Genomic DNA, 27,276 nt, shown 5'->3' with positions numbered 1-27,276 from the left:
GATAATGATGATGATGACGATTAGCGCCTCCAAATCTGAGACCATGGTCCTCAGGCGGAAAAGGGTGGAGAGCCCTCTCCGGGTCAGGGATGAGATCCTGCCCCAAGTGGAGCAGATTAAGTATCTTGAGGTTTTTCACTCATGAGGAAAGAATGGAGCTGGAGATCAAGAGATGGTGCTCCTTCGCATTGAGAGGAGTCATGAGGTGGCTCGGGCATCTGGTTAGTATGCCTCAATGGAAGGGTTTTCCAGGCACGTCGCACCGAGAGGAGGCCCTGCGAATGACGCCGGACATGCTGGAGAGATGTCGCCTCTATGTCTCCTAACTTCAAGGAAACACCTCGTGATCCAGAAGAGTTGGACGAAGTGGCTGGGGAGAAGGAGGTCTGAGCTTCCCCGTTAAAGCTGCTGCCAACGTGACCTGACCCCAGATAAGATGAAGAAAAGGGATCGATGGACATAAACATACAGTACAGTTTTATAAGGGTACAAAGGAAAATAATCTTGACAGTTACAAAATTATTTGAGCGCCACATTGTCATTGATGCGACAGCAATGGATAACATTCTTTTCATGTTGATAATATAGGTGGACAAGGCTGGACGCCCCTTGTGTTGTCATTATACGTATATTGCATGAAAAACAATGTTTTCTTATTTGTGTTATATAAATCCTTACCATTGCGTTAAGACTTGGCATGGCGTGTTTGAGTTAATACCAAGAATGTTTTTGATGATCGCCATTTTACAACGAACCAAACTTATCAGGTACTTTGATCACCTAATGATAGAAAATTCTTCATAAAATGGACCAAAGCTAGTGGCAAACAGTATGTTTATCATTCGTAATACAGTTAATTTAGTGTCTGGATGATCCATTTGTCCATTTCTGAGAAGCCCTGACAATATGCAATCAGTGGTGAGCTCTGCATCCTGGTCATTGTAACCATTGAAGCAATTACATGAACAGCTGTGTGCTTGAGCTCAACTCCCAACTATTAATTATCTGAAGAGGTTAGATACATTAACATGTACTCGTTTCAGAACACTGAAAAATCCATGATGGGTTTGCTGTCACCACTAAATGAAATACATGAGCATGATCCAAACTTCATGTGGGGTTCGCGTTTACTGAAACACATTTAACCAGAATATTATACAAGATGAAATGGACAGTTGGGAAAAATAAACTACCAAATGTGTATGTTTTACCTTTGGAATATAACTTCATTTCTTGGCAGGTGAGAGATGAGTTCATATATTATTCACCCATTCTATTGGACAACATTTTCAAAGGCGGCATCATGACCAATAGGCCTGCGTAAAATGTTGGCTTTGTTTTTGGCCAAAGAAAACATACATTTCAATGTGAAAGTGAATGAAAGTGATTTAATTAAACTAAAACCTTTTCACAGCAGAATAAGAGATTACAAATGGGTCACCTTTTATTAAAGAGTATCATGTTGTCAATGAACTGAAAGAAACAGACTGCCTTACGGTCAGCTTTCTTTCGTTGCTTTGGCGCCCCCAAGTGTTCATTTTGAAATTGCTCATGATTGACGCTCACACTGTACATTCGTTAATAATGACTGATCGTGGGTCTGAGCGACACATAGCGGCAGCACACAGCAGAGACAAAAACACAAGACGGGAGACAAAAACCTGCCGTGACGATAATCAGCTTCCCATTGATACTTTTCGGCTCGTTGAGCATTTTGCCCACAATGATGCCCATTTGATGTTGACTCCAAGACAGTGCACACAGCAGGACCAGTCAACTCAGTTGCTACATAATCTGGATGATCTTCGGTTATCATCGCAATTTCCGCTAAAAGCCCCTCCAGATTGTCTAAAAGGTCGGCAGGTCACTGACACTGCAGATGTGCGAGACACGCCATATTGGCTGGTACCACCATCTCACACTCAACACACACGCAACAGCCCCCCCCCCCCCCCCCCCCCCCCACACACACACACACACTGATCCAAGCCAGCTGTTCATCTCATGAGTTTCTGCAGCCAGCCATCCTAGCCACTTCTCCTCTTAAGAGTCTGAGGCCGGCAGTGGCCGTCCGCTACTCTGTAGATCCTAGGAGAGGTCGGACACATAGTCAAAATCCTTAAAATAGTCCTGTTCCTTTCGGGATAGGGTGCGTCGCTCGCGGGGCGGCGTGAGGGTCGGAGCCTCGGCAGTAAACTCCACATCGAAGTTGCTGACGTCCTCTTTTCCTGTGATGGACGGGACAAATGGCGGCGAGACTTTCCGATGAAGGAGAGCCTCCCAGTCCATATCCTAAATCACATAGAGTTTTGGTTTTGGTGTAATCAGAGAATCTCATTTTAAAATAACATTCACAAAAGAGTTACGGTTTTAGTTCAAACTCACTCTGAAGAAAGGCTGTTTTTTGACATCCTCGGCATCTTTGTCTCCAGAGCCCAGCCGCCTCTCAGGATTCCTTCGCAGTAGCTTACAACAGAGCACAAAACATATAAAAAATTAACCAAACCACATCATATAAAGGTGTGTATCCTTGCTTTTCCTTATCCAGCCTACAATCTACTAGCATTTTTTTCCCATTTAAGTTTTTCTTTAATTCTATTGATCATTCTATCATTGTTATTTACATTTTAACTTGTTTTGTTGATCTTGAGTATTTGGAAAGGTGTCAATAAATTACGTACCACCACTCATCATAATATAGATAAAACGCTATTACTTCTTATCCCACTACTACTACCAGTACTATCGATAATAATATTAATGTTATCGGCTGCATAGTGAAGGGCAGGGTTAGAAAGTTCTTGTTTTATTCTTTTTGTTTGAAAAATGTATGTTCGCTTAAATGATGACTAAATTGTCCATAGGTGTAAATGTGAGCGTAAATGGTTGTTTGTCCGCATGTTACATGATATGAAATACTTACATTGTGATAAACTTTTCAGCTGTATCTACTTCAACAGTTGAACCTGTACTATTTTGCACTTCAATTTATTTTGAACAACTAAAACGCATGGAGTTCTTAGTTTTATTTGGCACTTTGTTGAAATTAGTTACAACTCAGAAGAGTTGTGTTTTATTTTGAACTTGAATTCTGAATTGCAAAGCGACTGCTCTGCCTTTTGGTAGAAGTAAGCCTTTTTCTTTAAAATCATTCGTCATTGATAATATACATGTTATATATCAAAAGTACTATTGGGATCGGTTCCTATCGGTATCAGTGAGTACTCATGAGTTGGGTACCTGTGCTGGTATCGGTCTGAAAAAAAAAAAAAAGCAATAAACATCCTTAAATGATGATGATGATGATAAAAATAATAATAATAAAGACTATTAATTCATTCATTCTAATTTAATTGGATAAAATAACAAACTACTCAAAGTGTAGCATAGGATCCGATTGTGAGCATGTAGCCAGTAAGTAAACACAATAATGAAATAATTTCAGTTCTTCCCACAGGAGTTAGTGTGAAGCAAGCTGGGAAGTCCAAACCTTACCCGCCTCATAATGGCAATGGCCTCGGTCGAGAGGAAGCGCGGGTAGCGTACTTCATCATTCACAATGCTGTCAAAAACCTCCTCTTCATCATCACCCGGGAAGGGAGACTGAAAAAGAATGAATGCAAATTATTTTTCTTTTGAATAGTGTTATCTCATCCCCAGCTCATTGCCGTCTCCACTGAAATGTAGAGCAGTGCAGCCTCTCGAATTTGAACAGATTTTTGGCCATGCAAGGCCTCGGTGTACCTCTGTTTATAATTAACTGTGGGTATGTTTTTCGCTTCGTATTTGGCATCTCGTGTTGTGGAGAGTGTCGTCAGAGGTTTCTAACAGAGACGCAAAAAGTCAGTAGTTTTGTTTTCAGTCACTTTTTTGAAAAATAAAAAGACACAAAATCTGCAACAATGAATGCTCAGTTTCCTTTCAATGCTATAGCGCCACTCCCGGTTGTCATGGAAACAAACTCATACTACCTGAGAACTTCCCCCCCCAAAAGTGGATGCTTTCATCAAGAATGTGACCAAAAAATTGTAATGTCTCTTTTAAAAAAGATGCCAATGTGAGCCATGGCTGTGTCATCACTTATCAAAAGGTACTTTGTTGTTTTAAGGTAACTCCTCTTTACACTTTCGCAGTACATCTCAAACACAGATCTACTTTACATCACACCTGTCTTTTAATTTATGTGACTGGTGAATGTTCAAATGTAACTTAAAAATAATGACCCCAGAATTACCGTGTCATTTGATGACAGAACAGATTACTGCAATTTACATTTTTTTGTTATGGGAAGAATTTGTATGGAAATACGAACCAATCAGAGGCAAAGCAAGGTGGTGTTAAATACCTTGGAACTAAGTGACCAGTAAAAACAGAACAATGAGCTCAAACATTCTTACGAGTGGTGCTACAAGTGTTACGTGGTCAACTGGAACACAAAATACTTCCACGAGAGTCATTTGAAAAAGTACCACGTTTTTTCAGCTGCCTCTCACCTCTCCCACCAACATCTCATAGACGAGCACCCCAAGGCCCCACCAGTCGACTGCTCGTGTGTATGAGGTGTCTGTCAGCACTTCTGGGGCCAAAAACTCAGGCGTCCCACAAAATGTGCTGGTCCTGTCCCCGTAACCCATGCCTTAATATGAGGAAAGAACACTCGGTTAAGAGTAATAATAAAACAAATACTATATGTGCTGTAAAGGATGGATGCTAAAAGGATTCACCTTCTTTACACAGACCAAAGTCTGCTATCTTTACATAACCATCGATATCAAGCAGCAGGTTGTCCAACTTCAGATCTCTGAGAAGAAAAAAAAAAAAAGCAAATTTAAAAAAACAAAAAATGTCTTTTTTGAAGATCAAGACTCACCGATAAACAATCTTATGGTCATGGAGAAACTGCAGACCCAAGACAACACAAGCGGAGTAGAACCTGTTAAACATGGTGGGCAGAGAGAGATTTTTTAACAGACACGTAGCGTCGGTCACAAAGTAGGTATCAGATATTAAACGGGAACCTGACACGCAGAGTAGAACTCACACAGCACGTGGTTCTGAAAAGACATCTGCATGTATGTGCATCATGAGGTCTCCTCCTGCAGTGTACTCCATGACAAAACACACGTGTTCCGGCGTCTGGAAACACGCAAACAGGTTGACCAGGAACGGATGATGGGAGCTGTTGACCGTTTCGAAGATGCGCTTCTCGCACAGCAGACTGAAGCAAGACAAGCAAATCCACGAGCGTGAACATATGATCGTTTATTAGGTGATGAGCATTATGTGTCCTTGGTTGTTACCTTTCCACTTCATCCCGCGTGACTATGTCTCCTTTCTTCAGGGCTTTAATGGCGTACAGGCCGCCTGTCCGCTTGTATTCTGACAACAACACCTGGAGAGCCCAACGAAAGCTTTCGTTACATAATTTAAAACAATAAAACAGCTACAATTAGTGGTGAAACGATTAGTCGATTACTCAACTAATCGATGATCCAATTCATTGATCAATATTTTGATAATTATTGAATCATTTAGAGACATTGTTTGATTTAAAATTGTCCAAATGCTCGGCATTTCAGCCCCCCCACAGTAAATATTCTCAGATTTCTGTAGTCGTCCATGAAAGCAGACTGATTATCATTGATTTGTGGTTTTTCAAAGTAAGACAATTGCAAACATCTGCTTTTGCTTTGGAAAAGAATGACTGACCTTTTGGCCAATGTTCTGACATGTTATGGACCCCCAAAAATTAATGATAATTTGTTACTGTTGGTTTGACATTATGCCCCGTTTTTTTTTAAATTAAAGGAATGGAAATGAAAACGTGTTTTCAATCCGATTCATCGGTTATTAAAAAAAAAAAAAAAATCGGTAATTGCAGCCGTAGTTACAAGCCAGTATACTACAACAATTATGATGATTTGGAGGGAAAATAACCACTCATGAGTGCATGATGTAATATACTTCACCACAGAGGGGCAGCACTATCTAAGACCAATATTTCATTTGTTTTTATCTCGCATTTCAACTATGCAGCTATTCAGCACCATCATGTTATCATAAACACGAGACTGATAGTTTTGAAAAGAGCTTAAGGGTGTCCCATCATCCAATGAATAATGGCACGTTAATACCTTGCCAAAGTGCCCCCTGCCGAGCACTGCTATCAGCTTGAAATCCTGCAAGCAAACGGGGCCTCTGCTTGGTCTGAGAGAGAGATTACACACAGATTATAGGTACGGCATGCAACATAGACAATCATACATTTTCATACTTCAACATAAACATTAAACCAGTGTTTCTCAACCTTTTTTTAAATGATGTACCCGCTGTGAAGTATTTTTTTTCAGACAATTACCGGTATAGTACCCACTAACCAGCGCAAAGCATTTTGGCATTAAAAAATAAATAAAAAGACTGAAAACAAAGTGTTCTACCATCAATGTCTGATTTATTAAACTGTGGAACTCCATTTGTAGTGATATTCCTAAAACTCTTAACAAAAATAGCAAGAACAAAATAATTTACTTAATTGCGAATAAATATTACGTGCACATAAAAATGATTATCAACAAAGAATCCTCCTTTGGGATCATAGTCAGGATGTGTTCTCAAAAAGAAATGATTCATTATAAATCTTGCATTGTTGCACTCAAGAGTGTATTTCTGCATTTAATGACACACTTGGGGTTGTGCTTGTGAGGATTTTTGTCATTCAACCCAGAAACATATTGCGTGTCTATTCTAGTCTCATGTTGTGCTGGCCATATTGCAACAGGAAGCGCAAAGGGTTTATGCGTAGACACATTCAGTATGTGTTTTTTGGCACCTGCGCAAAGAGTCCCGAGACAGTGATCTGGTCGGGGGGTCAGGAACAGGAACATCCGGCGTGGAAGGGTGCTCGATGACCTCCGTCTGCTGCTATGTTGCGCCAAAGAGTCAAGCAGGGGAAGAAAAGAGGACGAGACAACAGGAGCACAATACAAATACACAGCTAATTAGACACATGGGACATGATGATTTGACAAGAGGGGTGTCCAAACTATAGCTGGGGGCCATATATGGCTCACTGCAGTATTTACTAAAATGAATAATTGACATAGCCCGTGGGATTTGCCTGCATTGGGCTACAGTAATTACTTTCTACGCTGGCTGGCAATGCAGCAGGAGAACAAATGTGTACTGTTTTTCCATAGTGCTTTTCTAGATTTGCAAAAATGCAAAGAAACCATTTACTGTATTTACAAAAATAGCCACAAAATTTGTATTCATAACATCGCAATGAATAAAGAAAATTCTGCTACAGCACCAAAAAGCACAAATTGTGATAGTTTGCTCGACTTTTAGTATAGAATGCTTTTATTTTGGAATATGGAGAAGTGATTCTGTTGCTACACAGTACAGGGGCAGATCTAATCTCGTGGGATACTGGGCTGTGCCCACCTCCCAAATTTTCAGTTTTTGCTTTATCACCTTGTTGGTTTTTTTAATGCAAGTATTCACATATAAAAGCAACAAATGATTTCTTATCCTCACTTTACCTACACTGATGGTGAAGAATGTCAAAGTGGTCATTTCGTCCTTTGATTTTTCTGTATTTTCTGTGACCCTTGGAAGAAAAACTTTATTGTATCCCTGATAAAACATCTGCAACAAGCTTTAGTCAGGCTGATAAACACGCTCATGCTCATCTCGCCTTTAATGCCGACCCGATCCACTTGCAGACCGACATGCGGGCTGCTGGCTCCTCCCCTCACCCTGACTACTCCCCTCCTTCCTCAATGCTAATTAGTTCTCTAAAAAACACTATTAATCCCTTAATGCTCCAACCTCTGATGAACATGCCATCTGCCACAAGCCTTTTCCCGCTAGAACTCTCCCTGCGCTCATCTAAATCTGTGACCCGTTTTTTGTTTAGTTCTTGTTTGTGATGGGAACATTTACAATACATTAATGGGAACATTCAACGGCAAGTTTAGCGGAGCTCTTTGATTTGGAAATGAGTGATGGAGGAATGCAGAGTGAACGCAGTGGTGAGCAAGCGGGACCTCTGTTTGAAAAGTGATTGATGGATGCGCCGTAAAACATTTCTGGTTGTTTTTCGCAAATAATATGCTGACTCAGATCTGATCCTTTTACTTTTATTCATTTTATTTATCATAAAGAAAGGAATCAGTTTTCATGCTACGTGTTTATTTTTTATTATTTCATTTTCGTCGTTACATTATTAATTTTGTTATTATTTTTTCTTTTTACACTCTCCATTTGAATGTATTCGTTTCACCAGCAAACTGTCAGGGATTTGTCCTCCCTCAAATTAAACCTCCCCTCCATCCAATTTAGACTCATTAAAACTGTCCAGGTTTGGATATGGGCTTTGTTCTTTCTCTAACTATTCAAAACTTTTCATTCTCGCCAACCACTCTATGACTGCTGTTCAGCTTCTGAGCCGAATGTTTCAGAGCCAAGAGAGGAAAACTGCGACATGATCACTTCCTCTTTGACCCGCACTCACTCACCGCGGTGAAGTCTCTGATCTCGGCTTTGAGGGGAGATTCTGTGTCCAGAGTTAGCTTTTCAACAGAAATTTCTCTGCAAACACAACAACACCAAATAGCCTTTAGCTTTCTGATTCCAATGTAAAAAACGTGTACTCCATTCAAATTGATCTTAAACATTTAACAGCTAATCTGAAAACATCAAATTCATTCACATTGCATATCACAAATCTTTAGTTTACGACAGTTATGTTTAATAACTTCAGATAAAACAATCAAATGAAAAACAAAGTATGTTGGTATGTGCCACGTGACTATTATTCTTATGCTATGCCTAGTTCGTAACCTCAAAATGTTGAGGTTACCATCCTAACCCAAAGACACCCTGCAGGGAAGAGTGGGGTAATTTGTGCCAAGGGGCAAGTAGTGCCACCCCTGTTATATAGAAAACCATAGAAGTTGGTCATGTGACCATATATTTTTGAAGAGTTATCCATTTCGCTCATCCTGCAAAGAAGGGATACACATGGCCTGATAGATAAGCACATTTAAGTTCAAAAAACATTTTTTGCTCTTCAAAGTGAAAAACATTTCACATGTTTTAGTGGTTTAGTAAGCTACATCATGAGTCTATACAGTTAGCATGATGCTAGCTCAAAACAGCTGGGGGATACATTTCTTTCAAAATGGTGGGCGTGGGGTAATATGTGCTAAAGGACCTGGGTCAAGTTATGACAATGGCATAACTTCCCCCAATTTAGCATTATTTACTATATATTACTTTATTGTATTTTATTATTGTACATTGTATTCTTGCATTTGATCACTAAAATTATACGCCATTCTTAATTTTAGACCAAAATCCGTCATGCCACGCAGATACAAAAGGAAGACAGACAGACAGGGTTTCAACTCCTCTTGAGGAGTTGGAAGGAGCAGTGGAAGAGGTGCAAAAGCGGAAGAAGTTAGGTTAGAAAGGAGGTGAAAATATGCAGTACAACCATAAAAAGATACATGGATACGAAAAAATAGGCTTGGTGGTACAGCTAGAAGGGAGCACAAGATCACATTCCCCTGCAGCACTGACAAGTGGAATGTCCAGTAGTAGGCCGAATCTGTGAAGATATTCAGATGCAGGTTAGGTGCTCATTTTACAATATCCATTTTGTTCTGACCATGTGTTCGTGTGGCGCTAGGCCTTGTTGAAGCAAATTGGCCTTTAATGATGTTAAAACTTGAAATAAACATTTAACAAGTACTTTTGTATTGAATTTGTCATATAGCCTTATCGTTTCTGAGATTAAAATGATCTTTTTTAGTTCAGGTATCAACGGCACAATTTATCCCAATGATTTCTGACTAATGGCACAATGTAACCCGCACTCGGGGCAAGTTGTGCCACGAAACCACTTTTTTCCTAAAGCTATATTTCTCCAATAGTTTAAGATCCAAAGTGATTGCTCCCAGGGATGCACAACTTCCTAAACTATACGTACATATTTTAGTTGGAAGCATTCCTGTGATCCCCTTGCATAAAATGCACTTTAAGTAAAAATTGACACAACTCACCCCACTGTCCCCTAATGGATGTTTAAACAAAAGTACACGTTTTACTTTCAACATCAGACTCACACCACTAAAATTGTACAGCACTCATTGAACTCAACACTGAATTGCGAAAAAAACCTCACAACATTTTTGAAGACAAGTTCCCATTCTGCTAGATGGGCTTACCCAGAGCTGTGAGTGAGTGTGTTGCTTGAGAAGCCAGGTGTGAATGCAGATGGACCGCTTCCACTTGGGATGGCATTCCGCAGCAGGCGAACCCATGTGCTGATGTCCACGTTCATCTGGCGGGCACGCAGGAATGCTTTACCTGAGGCAAGCGACATGAATTACAAAAGATATATCGTACTGTCGGCAAAACGCCCTAAACGGAACAAAGCTGTGACTTAATTCATGCGCCTCAGTCAAGCTATACACCAACCGGCCACACTTTGGGGTACCTTGTTTTTTGATTACAGCACTTTATTAATTCATTTATCAACATGAGAGAAGCAACTAATTTTAAAGAGCTCTAAGTTTGATGCAGTGTAGGTCTGTGTAAAATACAACCACTATAATCAACATTAGGGATGGACGAGGACCAATACCAGGTATCTTATTTTGAGGTATCCGGTTCTTCGATATTAAAAACAGATAGAAAAACAAATCTGCAATCGAGTAAGTCCTCCTCTGCAGTAGTTGGAGCTATGCTGTGGCAGTTTGACACATTGGCGTGTCAAAAACTGCTTCAGAAAGAAAAGTCTTTGTTTACAAATTTTGCCCATTGTGTTAAATGACATTTTCTGTATCAAAAGTACTCAAGGTATCGGAGGGCTAATCAACATATTGTTAAAATATTAACTCCATAGGCCCTATTTTGGTAGACCGGCGCCCGTGCTGTCGGCGTGAAAATGGGCGTAACTTCATTTTTGTGCCAGCGCAAGTCTAGTCTAGCGTGTTTGGCTGTGTTACGCTCATCTGGGCGTGCCGGCGCACAAAGCAGTCTCTCCCTCGACGCACCTGCTAATTTGGTGACAGAACGTAAGTTTTCGTGCTGGGATAATGGTTTAATTTGGCATGTTTGGGAATTTGGTAGACGAGCTACACCTCACTTTCTGCTTCGTCCCTCAGTGCATCTGCAAATTTGGTTACAAAAAGTAGACTAGAGTTTAGACTGGGAAAAAGCAGGTCTAATTTGGGGCGCAGGCTGTCTAACACGATTTTGGTGTATTTGGTCGAGAGGCAGGCAGACAAATCTAAGCTCCGCAGATGTGAGTGATGGACTTCATATATTTCATTCATAAACTGAACGGATTATAATCATCTTTAATTTTAATTTTAATTTTTTAAAATATGTCTAATGTTGTGGTCAGTGAGTGCACATGTGCATTCTTTGAGAAGTTTAGTGTTACTTTTCGGTTGAGGTTGTGAACAAAACTTGTCAAGAAAATGTTGCCCCTTTTCTTTAAGTGCCAAGAATGTGATTGGCTGGCACCCAGTCCAGGGTGTACTCCACTTCTCATCTGAATTGGGCTGTCATAGACTCACCTGCGACTCTAATAAGAACAAGTGAGTGCTATAGAAAATGGATAGACGAGTTTGTAGCTTGGCCATGAAGACACGAGTCTCACAATATGTAAGTAGGACAGCACTTGAAGACTTGTTTTGTGTACTACATGCCCACTATTAGACCTTATTAGATGAAGCTGATGTACCGAATGCAACTTTATTATATGCAGAGTTCCTGCCGACCACTATGGAAACTCCAAAAATAATTTCAACTGTTTGATGTTCGCTTACTTTGTTGAGGTGCTGTTAACATTTAAATGTCACGCAACAATGTGGACAATAAGTTCTATTGGCAGAGCTCCCAAGGTCCTAAAGTTGCATTGTCAGCCAGCAATCATTGCCTTTACCATATTGTTTGGAAATGCATCAAGGCCATCTCGCTATGTGGCTCCCACATGACAGCCTATTTCCCATTTTGAAATAAACATACAGTACAATGCATCATACCACTCAAGTGAGGTGTTTGACCACTGAAGCATACCGTGCTGTTTAGAAAAGACATTCTTTTGTCTCTGGAGTCTTCGTCCTCTCTCTATTACTGGGTTGAAAAAGGTGACCTGAAACAAAAGGTCAACGTTAACAAATGATAAATGAAGGAGTGAATGCTTTTTCAGTGAATGCTTAAACTAATCAGTCATTCTAGAGTTAATCTGATTGATTTTCTAAAAGTGGTCAGAATTTGATCACTTTCACAAACTCTCTACTTTTTGACATATGGCTGTTTTTTTGTGTGTGTCTTACTACCTCTGCCAGCAGCAGCCCCTGTGGTTCCAGATCTAGCTTGACTCTGTGTCTTTGATTATCCAAAAACTCCTCCAGCTTCAGGTACTTCAGAGCGCACAGGGAACGGTAATCTCTCCAGTACACAGCTATCTCCAACTCCCTGGACTAGTCCAAAAGAAAACATCAGCAGTGTTAATGCAAGCTCGCTCCTCTATGTAAGGCAGGTTGAAATTTACATAATGCTTAATACTAACAAACCAGTAGTGGATGCTCAGCAAAATCCCTCAAACTAAAAAATGCAGGCAGGAGTTCAAACTCCAAATCTCCTAATAGGGATGAGCATAATAATCATTTAATTGACTTTCAAAAAATTAGAACACAGTGCAATTTATGTTTGAAGAATTGTGTCTTGAAGCAATCAAAACAAAACTGAGTGTACTACTTGGAAGCAACCAGCAGAGGCGCTGTTAAAACAGTCTCAACTAGTTGGCAATCAAAAGAACCAACCACGTGATGCCAGCTAGGAGAGGCTGAGATTCATTCAAACAGACCTCTTCAATGAAATCTCTTGGCAACCACATTTTCCCCAATAACAACTATAAATTTGTGCAGACCTCCACACAGCAACCATACTCTTAAGCTTTTTGACTAATTCGGAGTGACTGCGATGCCACAATGCATTCTCACCCTCTCCAGCTCCACAGTGAAGCTTTGGTCCCACGTCTGATCTCCAAAAGTTCTCCACGCCGTCTGACCCACAACTGTGTTCTCCAGCTTCAGCACTGCACTCACTTCCACTTTAGTGTGCACACAAACAGAGGTGTTGTTTTATTCATCTAAACCAGGGCTGTGATTCATGAATGTTATAAATAACCTTGAGTTTGACTCTCTGCAACTCTTGACTTGGCGATGTTCGGATAAAACGTTTTATGAGTGAAGGTGGAATTCATAAAAATGGATGGATGGATGGATATTTATTGCCCGAAATCGGACATCTAGCGGAAGTTGAAGCTAATTCCAAGTTATTGAAATAAAATGGACAATATGCGCGTTGTGGCCAATGTTCCTCTCCAGTCCTGCAGATGGCATTTGGCAATTGCCAAACCAATGTACAAGAAAGGACTACACAAACAATAAATATTTGATCACAATTCATAATTGCATTCAATGGGTTTGCGAATTGACTTTTGTACAGCAGCTAATGATTATGATTAGCATTGATGAAATCAGCATGTTGTTCAATTGAAAAGTAAAAACATTACTCATTTTCTGTCCTTCAATTTTGTTCACATCTAGAATTGCATAAAATACGTACTAGACAGCTCATCATTTTTGCCAGGGATCTTAAGGCTCATGCTACTGGTGCTGCGACTATAGAGGCCACTCAGTTTAAAGGAGGAGCGTCCATCTCCTGGAGCGTAAGCGGGAAGAACCACAGGAGCCCCTCTGCTTCTGCCTGGGACAACCTCTGGCAGCCCTACGCATCCCAGAAGATGAACTTGAAGAGTTCCTGCACAAAGAAGAAACGTGTCAATGCTTGACATATGAGTTGAGAATGTCATGCTGTCGTACAGGTAAGTTCTGGCCGTTCTGATCTTTAATTATTGCTTGAGCCTATCCCAGCTGTCTTCAGGTAATAGGCGGGGTACACCCTGAACTGGTTGCCAGCCAATCTCAGGGCACACGGAGACAAACATTCACACTCATAATCACACCCAGGGGCATTTTAGAGAGTCCAATTAACCTACCTAAGCATTTAAAATAGTAGGTCATACTTAAAGTGGGAGATTTCTCCAGCAACGGTTCGACTAACACCCGTGTTACATTGTGAGTCAAACTGACCTGTATTAAAGTATTTGTTTTAGAAATTGTTAATGTTATTGAAAAAACTTTTGAATTCATGTTAATAAATCCTAAATGCATTACGGAAGCAAAAATGTTTTAATTCTTTATTATTCTTATTCATTTTTTTGGCATATGTTATACAGTACAAAGTCATTGACTTTATTTCTGGGATTTTCAACCATCATTTTGAATGGTCTAGCCATCTGCCAGTTTTTAAAAATAAATGTGGTTTAGGTAGCGGAGACAAGCGTCAAATGAATTTTAAAGAGATGGGTTTTGGAATTTCTAGTGCAAAGCAAATAAACATATTTCTGAGTTACAGAAAAAAACAAAATCTGTTGAGCCTTAATTCAGCCAAGCCAGTAACCACAAAAAAAACCTGGAATGTTTTGATTTGACATAACTTATGCCCCTCCTGGATAATGCGTTCAACAAGCATGCCCAAAAAACTGCTAAAAAAAATGACTGAGGTGAAAGGAAACGCAGAGTTGAAAGAAATTTCATCATTGGTGATACGGCATGACTCATTCAAAAAAATTTTCACATCTCGACTTGAATCACACTTTTATACTCTTGCTTTTAGTTAAACAATATGTAGGCCCGCTTTGCTACCAGTTCTCCTCTCTCTTGCCCGCTCCTGCCTTGTGAAAAATGTTTACACACGCAGAAAAGATCCGGTGGCCTCTCATTTGGCCTGCGCCTCCTTGTCACGGTTACAAACAGCAGTGCCATTTGCACCTGCCCTTCAGATACAAAATCAGCCAACACACTTTGTCTTCAATTTGATAAATCTCATTTGGAGTGCTAATCAGGCCCTTGGTGTCTACCTGTGAGGGGTGATGGTTTACTCAAGGTGCTGTACTGGTTGTGAACATAGGGTGTGCTTTGGCGGCTGCTGAAAGCCGAGGAAGAAGCTAACGCTAGCTCCTCCTTGATCAGACAGGCCTTGGGGTGGTCCTCTGGGAGCTCCAGTAGCCGCTGCTCCAGAGAGCACCTGAGCAGGTCCAGACGCTGGGACGACTCACTCAGACCACATTGTGCCTGCGGGTCATACGGAGCAATGCTTTACAGGAGAATTACTGACACCTGCCCATGTTGTTTTGTAAACAAAGTCAACTCTCTGACCTCTGCTATGGCCTTTTTGTCTTGGACTTTCCCTGCACCAAGCAGTCGCAGCATGTTCTTTGCTCCTTCCGCCATGGCGTGCTCCACGCGGTAATGGTGCCACAGCTCCTCAACGCGCAATTCCACCCCACACAAGTCAGGTTTACCTAGCACAGATAATGTACTTCAACACACAAACACAATTTTTATACGGCATAGAATTTGCAAAACTGATAAAAGGTCTTCATTTGTATGTCTGACTACTCTCCACAAGCATGTTAGGTTAAGTGAAGACTCAAAATTGTCCATAGGTGTTAATGTGCAAATTAATCTGAGTCGCCCAGAGGGCTGTTCCAAAAATAGCTCACCAGTGATGGGTCATTATGATTTTCTAGGAATTCTGTAGAAGTGATCATTTCAAATGTAAACAATCAAAGAGATTTAAAGAACTCAAGTGTTATATATTGGTATTTGTTTCCTAATTATTATGACAAATCATACACCAAACATTTTCAGTGTCTTCACATAAATGAAAATCATTAATTATTAATAATAACTAGGGCTGTCACTAAAGAATCTTTTTAGAACTGATTATCCTATTATCTTAAGAATATGTTCTACGCAGGCCCACTAGTTGAAACAAGGCATTCGGATTAATATTGCGTTTGTGGAATATGAGAAATCCACCTGTTTGGGGGGGCGGCCATTTTGTCACTTCTGTCGACTGAGAATGACCTTACAGTTGCTCAGGGCTCAGGTAACGACCAATCACGGCTCATCTGTTTTCTGAAGCTTAGCCATGATCGGTCGTTATCTGGACCCTTAGCGGGTGCATTTCGCTGCTTAACTCATATTTCACAAAAACAATAATAATCAGAATGCCTTGTCGAATCTCGTGGGCCTGCATAAAACATTCTGGAAAAAAATATGTTTGGGTTGATTTCTCCTTTCAGAATGTGAACGTTGATCTTTCAAAGGTCCTAATCAAGAAGGTAGTGTGAACAATCAATGCATAATTGGCAACCGTCTACACTCTATAAAAACTACATCATTGGGCTTGTGAGCAAAAATAAGCTAAACGGTAAGCCCGGTTTCAGACAAAGCAGGAGCGCCGTTACATCCCTGGAAGTCTTGCCTATGACTCAGCCTTCCCTTCCATCCCGACTCCCAATGTCCATCCTGACCCAACCTTCTTTGTCTCTAACCTCTGTAAATGAGGCCTAGCTCTTAGTTGTTGGCCAACATCAAGGGGATGCAGGAACATCAATAAGACTCTAACCAGGAGCTAGAGGGCTGTAATGGACAACGTGCACATCAATGTGCGTGTACATATTGTGTCTGTGTGTGAGTGTGTTTGACCGGGGCACTGTGAGCTTCTGAAGCAAGAATTGATCCATTACTGCCGTCATCATAAAATATGCAGTGTGACAGGTGGGTGAATGCTAAAAGGGGACCAGAAAGATGAGTGAGGATGAAGAACTACATCATGATAGGTACATTGGCTGTCCTCAGATTGCTCTGTGGCCTGCATGGCCTTTCGGATCTGCATGCGGATGATGTCAATCTTTGTCTTGCTGTCCTGCAGCATCTGCTGAGCTGTCTGGAGAAGCTTCTTGTCCTGCAAACAAAAATTAATTAATGTGGAAGCACATAATTTGAAAATATGAAGAATGCATTATGCAGACAAGAGTAAATCTGATAGCGGAACCAGATGAATACCTTGGTAGCTCCATTGGCATAAATAGGAATCATGTTTTCTGCCCCCTGTTTGACCTTCAACTCAATGTTTAGCTGGCGCTCCAACGCAGCAATGCGGTGTTGGTGGGCAGACGGTCGACTGACCGAGCCTGGAGATGTGACAGCATCTAGAAGAGGAGGTCAGGCAGTTAAAGGGGAAGTCATCCCAAACATTTTTTTCAAGAATATGTTCTATGCAAGCCCACTAGTTGAAACAAGGCATTCTGATAAATATTGCGTTTGTGGAATAAGAGTTAATGCACTCGTTTTTAGCTCTGGGGGCGGCCATTTTGTCACTTCTGTCAACTGAAAATGACATCACACTTGCTCAGGACTCAGTTAACGACCAATCATGGCTCACCTACCTGTTTTCTGAAGCTGAGCCGTGATTGGTGGTTTCCTGAGCCCTGAGCAGTTGTGATGTCATTTTCAGTCGACATAAGTGACAAAATGGCTGCCCCAGAGATGGCTAAAAAGGGGTGGATTTTGCTGCTTAACTCAATATTCTACAAAAACAATATTAATCAGCGTTCTGTGTTTCAACTAGTGGGGCTGCATAGAAGATATTCTTGAAAAAAATATATTTGGGTTGGTTTCCCCTTCACGAACACATTGTCCAATATGCTAGAGCAGGTCAATGTAGCCTGAGTAAATAAATCAGCAGTACCCATTTTAATGGTCTATATAGTTTGGTGAACCAACCTAGACCACTCTTAAATTCTGCTGGCGCGACTGTCCGTGCTGACATTGCTGCTTGTACAGTGCACTTAGCTGCACAATAAAGTCTTTGTTTGTCAAGACACGTAAAACTGACGTTTATTAATAAGCACTGGCTGGCATTGCTAACCTTGGTTAATGCTTTTGTTGTTCAACAGCAGGTTTACTACTGTTGAGTAGCTTTTACCAGTGTGTTCTTATCATAAATACAACATCCCTGGGGTAAACCAAGACAGAGGTTCCTTGACTTGCCGAAACACACAACAACAACAACGGTATGCGTGCCGTGAAGGGGCGTGGCTTAGTGAGTGACATCAAAGACTTGGCTGGTTAGTCTGCGTGTGAGCGTTTGGGTGTGTGACGGCCTACTGTAGCTCCTTGCAAGTCTTCCAACTTTGGATTCTCAAGTAAAAATGTTACAAAAACAAGACAATAAATGTAGGACACAGGATTAGCAGTACAAAATGCATGGATGCTTTTTTTCATAACTAACTGTGTGAATGGTCTGGAGTGAATAATGAAATATCACACTAACGCATTGTCATTTATTCATTGTTTTCCCAAGCAGAAAGTGTACCTTCGTTCTCGTTGTGACTCTTGACCACAATGAGTGCATCAAGTTCCTGCAGCTGAGCGTGGAGACACTCGAGCTTGCGTTTGGAACTGCGCAGCTGCGAGTCCACCTGTTGGGCATTTCTCTTGTCTGTGGTGGCCCGGCGTAGATTCTCGGCTCCCTCCTTGATCTTCAGCTCTTTGCGGATTTCCCTGCGGATCCTCTCGCGGTACTCATCCAGGCGTTGCTGCACACTGGAGTCCGAGAGGTCGGAGTTATGGTCCAAGCCGAGTTGCTGCAGCACTGACAGCCCGCCTGGATCAGTCTGAAATAGGGAAAACAAATAAGAGTTCCATATCAATAAAAGCCAAATGCAATGGAGCAGCTGTTTGTCGACACAAATAGTTGTTTGCCTCTCGTTTCAGGTAACGTGCGCTAAGTCTGTGTAGCTACTGCCTCCAAACGCACAATGGATCATGCAAATAATGTTCAACCTATATTCAATTGAATGCACTATAAAGTCAAGTTATTTAATGATCAAACTGATAAACTTTTGTTGTTTTTATCAAATAATTATTAACTTTGAATGTTATGGCTGCTACACGTTCCCAAAAATCTGGGACAGATGACTGAGAAAGTTGCGGAATGCTTCTCAAACACCTGTTTGGAGCATCCCACATGTGAACATGCTAACTGGGAGCTGGTGGGGCCATGGTCGGGTAAAAAAAGGAGCTTCCCTGAATTGCTTAGTTATTAACAAGCAAAGATGTGGCGAGAACCACCTCAACTGAGTGAGAAAATAGTCCAACAGTTCAAGTTCCTTAATGTAAAATTGCAAGGAATTTAGGTATTTCATCATCCATGGTTCATAACATCAAAGGGTTCAGAGAATCTGGAGAAATCAGTGCAATGTAGGCGGCAAGGCCAAAACACCACATTGAAAGCCCGTGACCCTTGATCCCTCGAGGGGCACTGCATCAAAAACTAACATCATTGTGTTAAGGAACACAATGAAAATCACATGGGCTCAGGAACACTTCAGAAAACCACTGTCAGTAAATACAGTTCGGCGCCACATCCCTAAGTGCAACTTAAAACTCTACTACACAAAGCAAAAGCCATCCCTCAACAAGACCCAATTCACCGCTGACTTCTCTGGGCCCGAGCTCATCTTAGAAGGACTGATGCAAAGCGGAAAAGTTTTCTGTGGTCTGACGAGTCCACATTTCAAATTGTTTATGGAAATTGTTGGCGTCATCTCCTCCGAGCCAAAGAGGAAAAGAACCACCCGGACTGTTATGGACGCAAAGTTCATAAGCTAGCATCTGTGATGGTATGGGACTGTGTTAGTGCCAATGGCATGGGTAACTTGCACATCCATGAAGGCGCCATTAATGCTGAGAGGTACATGGAGGTTTTGGAGAAACATCTGCTGCCATCCAAGCAACATCTTTTTCATGGACGCCCCTGCTTATTTCGGCAAGACAATGCCAAACCACATCGTGCACCTGTTACAACAGCGTAGCTTCATAGTCAAAAGAGTGTGGGTACTAGACTGGTCTGCCTGCAGTCCAGACCTGTCTCCCACTGAAAATGTGCGGCGCATTGTGAAGCGTAAAATACGACAATGGAGACCCCGGATTGTTTAACCGCTGAAGCTGTACATCAAGAAAGAATTAGAAAGAATTCCAACTAAAAAGCTTCAACAATTAGTGTCCTCAGTTCCTAGGCGTTCTTTGAAAAGTTGTCAAAAGAAAAGATGATGTAACACAGTGGTAAACATGACCCTGCCCCAGTTTTTTTGGAACGCGTTGCAGCCATAAAATTCTAATGATTATTGGCTATAAACAATAGCAAATAATACTTAAAAGTTGATCAATTTTAACATTAAATATCTTGTATTTATAGTGTATTCAATTAAATATAGGTTGATCATGATTTGCAAATCACTGTATTCTGTTTCTATTTACATTTTGCACAACGTCCCAACTTTAACGGAATTGGGGTTGTACTTTACTTGGGTCCTACTCTGTATGTAAATTTTGTCATGTGCAGGGCAGTAAAAGCACAATCATAGATAATGACATTTTGTTTTTTTCCTTCCATTTGCGCAAAGAAAATAAAAGCAAAACAATTCTAATTAAAAAAGGGGATCCTAGGCAATGTACATACATAAGTACATTTAAAAAACACAATGAGTAAAAATGTGATATATTACAGTATAATATTTAAAAGTTATAATTATATGATGTTAATACATTATTCTAAAGTAACAGTACTCTTACTTGAGGACCATTTTTGGCCGCTCCAACCGCCTCTGTTTATGAGTGTGAGGTATTATGAGGCAACATTGTTAAAAGCCCTTTGAGTACTTTGAAGGTAGAAGGGTGCTACATAAATGGAGCCCATTTACAATTTACTTTAAGTGTGTAAACAGCTGAGCCAACTTCAGTGCATCTGTGCTCAACACTAACATGATTACAGCAGATTAGAACAGCAGGAATACAGATTTTACAGATTTTAATCGGGGTTTTGTCTGCTTCTGGCTGGCTCAAAGGTTGCAGCATTCACATTATGAGTCTAGCTAGCACTGTGCTCTAGCGGTTAGCATGTCTGCCTCACATTTTCTACAGAAAAGAAATCACAAATGCCTAAAACCTGGATGTCGACCAGCTGTTCAGCTGTACGATCACGAGGTCAGGACGAATGAAATGATGCGTGACTCATTCGGGTTCTCAGAAAGGTGGGGGTGAATTATTTTGCTATCTACCAGGTGACAGTGTAGCACAAACTCCAGAAACCGAAAACCGAAAACAGAATATCAACGTAATGGTATCAAGTTTTACCGACAAGACTTGATTTTACATTATTAGTTTCCATCTGTAAATTATACACACTTTCTGGTCACATTTCCTTTTCTTGTGTCAAAGCACCACGGGGGGGCTCAGGGCTACTCACAACATCAAGCAGCCAGCCAGCCATCCATCCAGCTTAGTAGATCTGATTACAACATCTTATGCCTGTGTGTGCATCCAGCTACAAGCCGTCTGGGGCTGCAGATCTGAATCATTACAAGTGAAATTCAACTGCAGCGTAGTTGCGGTGAAAAGGTCACAGGCCAGGTGTTTCTGACACAGATTCTAGTATTTTTTTTTCCTTTTAATCATCATCCGTTCAAATACTTAATGTCCCAAACAATGGTGAACTCGTCGTGGAAAAATTAACTCAACATCTCATTGCGCTTTTTTTTTCACAACACTTACACTATAATTTCAGTGCGTTACAAGCATCTCATGTTCAATTACATTCCAATTGTTAACTTGGGTTTGTCATTACGGCTTTACACATTGCACACAGCAAATTGTACTCAAATTGAACAGGACTGGACAAACATTATTTTTATGAGGCTATTTAAAATTTTGTCCATTAGTAAATATACAGTAATTTGGACAATCCTATGTCATCATTAACAAATGTATTATCACTATGTTTGCAGTATAAGGCATCTTTATACATCCAGAGTTTGCACGCCATGTGTGCTTGTGTGACAAAGGTTGATCACTGGAAGTGGTTGTTAGTCATCCTTTGGGTGGAGGATGATAACACGATGCTGACCCTGAGAATCAAACTGACAAGTTACCGAAACCTCCACAGGGCATCCCACAGACCCAAAAAAGGCAATGAACAGCTCAACTGAATGCGACATTCTCAGAATAACACCTCCCTGTGATTAAAACATCTTTGTATCAAAAACTGGTCATGGCGAGTTTCACACAAATAACTGACACTGACAGTGTCAATCCAAAAATTACCTTCATAAAATGTAGAAATCTGATTAAGCTACTGTATATTGTGCACGTGTGCCAAATATTAAGGTCAATGAGTGTATATCACGTTGCCAGCCCCAGCAGGGGACGTGAGCGGTGACACACCATGAAAGGCAGGAAAGAAGAATTTGTGCTGTGACGCACATGTCCGTCACAATACAACTTCATCTCTGGAGTTTTAACAAAAAACGCCCAAGTGGAAGACGACATCCAACAGAAGGACTGAAACATCAGTGCCCGGCAGAACAGAAATAAGAGTAACAAGTGATTCAGATTTCCAAAACGTGAATGAGGAAGCAGCTGAAAAGAGAAGGGCCGTGTGAAATGCTGGAGGGACAACAAGGCGGCCATGTTGATTTGAACTAAAAAGTTGCCTACCGAATGATCGGTCTCACTCTGCTCAGGGTGGACGGGGTCATCCGCAGGTTGATCCCTCATATAGTCCTCTATTGCATCCTCACTAGCCATGTTTGGCCTCTGGCTTTACTCGACCTCCCCCCGCCCCCCCTGCAGTCGCTTCCCCACCCAACACTCACACAGTGGCGACGTACACAACTAATACGCGCCTGCTCAAAATACAGAATGGATTTACACTCAAACGTCTGTCGAACTCCAAAGTAAGCGAATGGGCTGGAGGGGAGGAGAGAAAACAGTGTAGACCTCACTGCTTCCTGTTCTGCTCATGGAGGCGTCATGCATTTTGTGCACGCACGCACACACAAACAGTATATGCAAGCAACGGTGGTTGTGCAAGTGGGAGAGCTCACAGCCACCCAGCTTCCTGTTACTACCCAAAGCAAAGAGGCAGCATTGTTTGATAAATTGCGGTCATGTTAAACCAATTGTTCCCAACCTCCGCATCCCTGAAAATATATGCTGTAGAGACAATGAAGATGCATGGGGTCGATTTTTTTTTTCTGTTTAGCCGCGACATTAATAAGTGATATGCAGAACACGCTATTGTTTACTCGCATTTAGTCAGCCAGTGAGCAGAGCTGTGTTACACTGAGAATCCCCACAAAGGGTAAAAAGGGCAAAACCCTTCTGCTGACCTTCTACTAAAAAGGAATTGACATTTCAGCAGTTTTTGTTGCAGACGTCAATAGTTTAAAAAAAAGTCAGAAAATAAAAGGGTAATAGTGTCATGAGCCTGTCAGATTTTCTTCACATGGCATTTTTTTTGTTCAATGAGCTATGCTATTTCTTTTGCCAGTTTGTGTTTGTTAACTCATTCACTGCCAGACAATTTCAGACCCTCTTTTACCCCAACGTTTGAATTAAAAAAAAATACAAGTTCCTGGGATTGAATGGCTCGACTGTGAAAAGACAAATAAATACGTCAATGGCAGTGAATGAGTTAAAGAGCCCATTATATTTTAAGGAACCACTTTTATTAAAAGTCCCATGCCATTAAAATCCCCCCCCCCCACCACCATTTTATGCATGAAAGTGATCAAAAAGACTTTGTGACATGGTTTACATTTGACATCTAATCGGTTTGTTTTTACATGCAATAGCCTTTGAAAGGCAAAGGCATTGTGATGTATTCAACATTCAATACCTGCTCACTTTGTGCTACATGTCCGCTCAACTGATCAGATCAGATCAAATTGCTGAACAGCCACAAAATGCCTACATCATGTGCAAAGCCAAAACTTTGCCGCTGCCTCAATTTATTTTGAGAAGCATGTCGGACATTCAGGCGCATTTCGCGGAGGATGTCTTCGTCAACGTATGCTTTCACACACACAAAACATACATTTCCTGGTTCTAAGTGACATAGCCACACATACACACACATTGTTCAGAGTGTTCTCGAGGTGGCACTGAAGTCGCCATGGAGGAGGGAAAAAAAAGAGGAAACATTTTCCTCCTGGGGGACCCTGTAGGCCGCACTGCCGTGGCCGCTTCAGGTGCACCGTGGCACAATTCTGCCGACGGCCTGCTAATTTTCAACGGAGCCAACACAAAAAAAAAAAGGGATATTTTGGCCACAAGACTTCCTCAATCAGAGGAACGCTGTCAAATATTTAATCGTCTTACGCCTCAGCCATTTAAGACCTACTGAAATCGCTTGAAAAATCCAATCATGGGCATCCCTGGCCCAAATTATGTTGCAAACCTGACAAAAGGAAATCAAATATGTGTGGATGGTGAACGCTCTCACTTGAAATACGTGTACTGTGAACATTGGAGCTAAAGTGCAGAATGATGTGTACAGAGTTTGACACTGAGGCTGTTTTCACACTCCTTTGACTAAAAAGTCAACAAACAACTACTTTTCAGTCTTCTAATATGCAGCTAGTTGTAAACAGCAGTTTGCATGCAGCTGGTAAACAATGTAAACAAACATTAGCCTGTCATTCTGCGTTATCTTGTATCTCAATGACTGTTGAAGAAAACTGGAAGCTATTGATACGTTTTTGTAGATCAAAATGGTCATCCGTTTCTTGACAAACGCGAACAAGCAAATCAAGATGGATGGTTGTTAAGGTCTTAGTAATCAGAGTCTTCAAATCATCCCTTCTTATCAAACTAAGACATAAAACGCCTTCTCCTTTGCAATTAACGGCACTGTCAGTAAAAAGCAATGAAATCAGTGCAAACCATGTTTAACATAAAAAAGGAGAAAATTATTATTACAGAAGAAAACCTTTCAAGCGAAACCAGTTTGATCTTGCTCCCATTGCCAGTTCCTAAGATATGAATTTTTAGTAAGTGACGCAGACTTATGAATCATTTTAATGTCATGTTCTGTGAAAAAAAAATCGTATCTTTGTCTCTGTCCTCTGTACCCATTTCATCTCATTTGAAAACTCCCATTAACAATCACTCATGCGTCACCTCTGTCACACGGTTCAGTCGGCAAAGTTGAACCCAGAGCTGCTTTGGATGATAGAAAGCCACACTTTTGATTAACCGTCAATGGCTCGATAGCTTCTTTTGGTGCAGCGGGGGTCTATAAATAGAGATTTAGGCTGGATTCGCCCATGTACCCGAGAGGGCAAAAGGTGTGCACTTGCATGCTTTTCTGGCTGCGCAGCCTCCCATTCAGTCGGTCATTTACACATCTTCATTCCAGATATGTGGTCTCGGTGATGTAACAAGGTCTCTAAATTATTCTCCAAAATGATTACATTTGATCAGTTGTTGAGATGTTGTTGATTATTCATTGCACCTCTAAAAATGTATTAATCCAGCCACTATTTGAAATGGACAATTCATGGAAAAGGGAAAATAATTGAAATGGATAGTTTTTACTAAAGGTTGTCATACATGCTCTAAATTATAAACCAATAGTCACCATAGTTACTTACCTTCATCTGTATCTACTCCAAGCTTCTTTCTGAATATAGCCACTATAGCGAGAGCAAGGGTGCAACGTCTTCCCCCACTGCAATTAAATTAAATGGAGAGTTGGGTACGCAGGGATTTAGATTTGCTGTAATTTGCAATTTTGGCCTCCCCTTTTCACAAGAGTCTTCTTTAAGCACTCCCTGACCATTGTGCCTTTTGACACATTGCACCAGCAGCTCCACCACTTCACCCTTGATGTTCGGAACCCTTTTAGACATCATTACTTTCATATTCCTTTGACAAATTTGGAGTGCGTCTGTACTGGAATGGAGCATTTCCGGTGGAAAGGACAGATGACATCATGGCTTCCGTTGTCAATCTGTTACAAACTGTTGGCTTTGCCATCTAACCGAAAAATAACCTCTGTTGTTAAATGCGTGATAAACTGGGACAGCGTAATAATAATAATAAGCATATTCAATAGATTGGTGTTATTACTTTACATGCTCTCCTTAAAAGTGTAAAGTCGTTGAAAAGACTGACAGTGTGCTTTATCTTTTTCATAGATTTCAATGGCATTCAAAAGTCTCGGGAAAACAGCATGTCCTGTGATTTCCAGACAGCCTCCATTGTCAATGAATCACGCCTCCTTGGAAAGGCCGCCTTTATTCGTAACCAACACGCGCTGGGTGTGTCAGAAGTCTGGATGCGAGAATCCGTGTAAATTAAAAGTGTGTAAATCCAGGCGCTTAAAGAAGGACTTTCGAGTATGCAGTTTATGAAATCCACAAATGAATCCGTGGGAGTGTGCGGGGGTCCGGTGTATTAGTTGTGAGCAGAGGTGGGCATTTTACTGAAGGTTGCTGGTCCGTCATTTTTCAAGCCAAACCAAACTGTAATCCTCTGTCAGTCAGTCTGTCATGTTATTTTTTTAACCACACTTCCGTCAGTAAACATCAAAGGTCCGCCAGTCCGTCAATCGTCAATCCGGAAAGAAAAAAAAGGTCCAACACACCAACACAACAAAAAAATCCATCCATCCATCCATTATCCAAACTGATTTGATTAAAACGGTAAACGGAGTGCATTATGTACATCGTAACGTCACGGTTTGCTGTTCAAACAGCTTTACACTCACATACATTTGACATTTCACATAGCCGACACTTATTTGCCAATCTATTCAACTGTTAAGTGGGAGCCTGCTGCCACTTTGACTCCTAAAAGTTTGACTTTAAAGTTTTGCTGTCCTTAACCAGAGTCCCTTGTCGCATCGGTTCAGACATGAGTTAGTGATGATTTCACAGACAGATGAAAATCAACTTTCGTCTGTGCTTAGTCAGTCTTTTTTTTTTTTTTTTTTAATTTCCTGTCTAACGTCACAAAAAGATGGACTGGTCCATCAGTCAGACGGAATGCCTACCTCTGGTTGTTAGGTATTACAACACTGCTTCGGCTTCAGCACAAAAAAGCAAATAGGCGAGTTTTTCAGGGAATAATGGAGAATAGCTATGCCACCTTATACGATGTGTGCTTGCAAGAGCAAATTAATACTTGCATACATTCTGCATAGTGCTGGAAAAGATTGAATTGTGATTTTTCTAAACGATATTGCAATTTCTACTCAATTCGCAGTTTTCTTCAAATCAAGCTATTACTCTAATCACGCTGCATTTTACAAGGTTGGTTTAGCGATTCTCATTTGCTTCTCCATCTTCGTCGTGTTCTCGCTTCTTACTCTGTGTTATTTCATGCTTAAGTACTCCTCGTCCGCCTTCAGTGCTTACGGTAATTGAGAGAAGTCTATTTTATTTGCCACGCAGGTGAGGATTTGTTACTCAGAGAGGATCCGCGCAGTTCA

The 27,276-nt window shown here is 41.0% G+C and overlaps 1 protein-coding gene across 6 annotated transcripts in view; it reads right to left on the bottom strand.

Moving 5' to 3' along the window:
- Positions 1–1,974: 1,974 nt before the first annotated feature.
- The window catches only part of LOC147134869 (serine/threonine-protein kinase N1-like), a 37,282-nt gene continuing 11,980 nt past the window's right edge, over positions 1,975–27,276 (bottom strand). For 3 of the 6 annotated variants that reach the window (XM_086056583.1, XM_086056585.1, XM_086056584.1), the window contains 21 exons: positions 18,316–18,616; positions 17,004–17,149; positions 16,782–16,902; positions 15,306–15,451; positions 15,008–15,221; positions 13,651–13,845; positions 13,023–13,132; positions 12,357–12,500; positions 12,094–12,169; positions 10,233–10,374; positions 8,520–8,592; positions 6,830–6,921; positions 6,135–6,207; positions 5,301–5,392; positions 5,042–5,218; positions 4,871–4,933; positions 4,725–4,801; positions 4,494–4,636; positions 3,496–3,603; positions 2,386–2,466; positions 1,975–2,292 (listed from right to left, as the gene is read on the bottom strand). In XM_086056583.1, coding sequence (XP_085912709.1) covers positions 2,089–2,292; positions 2,386–2,466; positions 3,496–3,603; positions 4,494–4,636; positions 4,725–4,801; positions 4,871–4,933; positions 5,042–5,218; positions 5,301–5,392; positions 6,135–6,207; positions 6,830–6,921; positions 8,520–8,592; positions 10,233–10,374; positions 12,094–12,169; positions 12,357–12,500; positions 13,023–13,132; positions 13,651–13,845; positions 15,008–15,221; positions 15,306–15,451; positions 16,782–16,902; positions 17,004–17,149; positions 18,316–18,616 — 2,778 coding nt within the window. In that variant the 3' untranslated portion in view covers positions 1,975–2,088. Of the gene's footprint in view, positions 2,293–2,385; positions 2,467–3,495; positions 3,604–4,493; positions 4,637–4,724; positions 4,802–4,870; positions 4,934–5,041; positions 5,219–5,300; positions 5,393–6,134; positions 6,208–6,829; positions 6,922–8,519; positions 8,593–10,232; positions 10,375–12,093; positions 12,170–12,356; positions 12,501–13,022; positions 13,133–13,650; positions 13,846–15,007; positions 15,222–15,305; positions 15,452–16,781; positions 16,903–17,003; positions 17,150–18,315; positions 18,617–22,496; positions 22,640–25,435; positions 25,884–27,276 lie in introns of those variants that run through there. The other 3 variants (XM_086056586.1, XM_086056581.1, XM_086056582.1) reach the window with 3 other exon arrangements.

The sequence above is a fragment of the Filicampus tigris genome, chromosome 16 (assembly GCF_054856515.1).
Source record: "Filicampus tigris isolate MCC_2025a chromosome 16, RoL_Ftig_1.0, whole genome shotgun sequence".
Classification (NCBI taxonomy): Eukaryota; Metazoa; Chordata; class Actinopteri; order Syngnathiformes; family Syngnathidae; genus Filicampus; species Filicampus tigris.
Note: the sequence above shows the minus strand (reverse complement) of the source record. Positions and strands in the feature narration are given on the sequence as shown.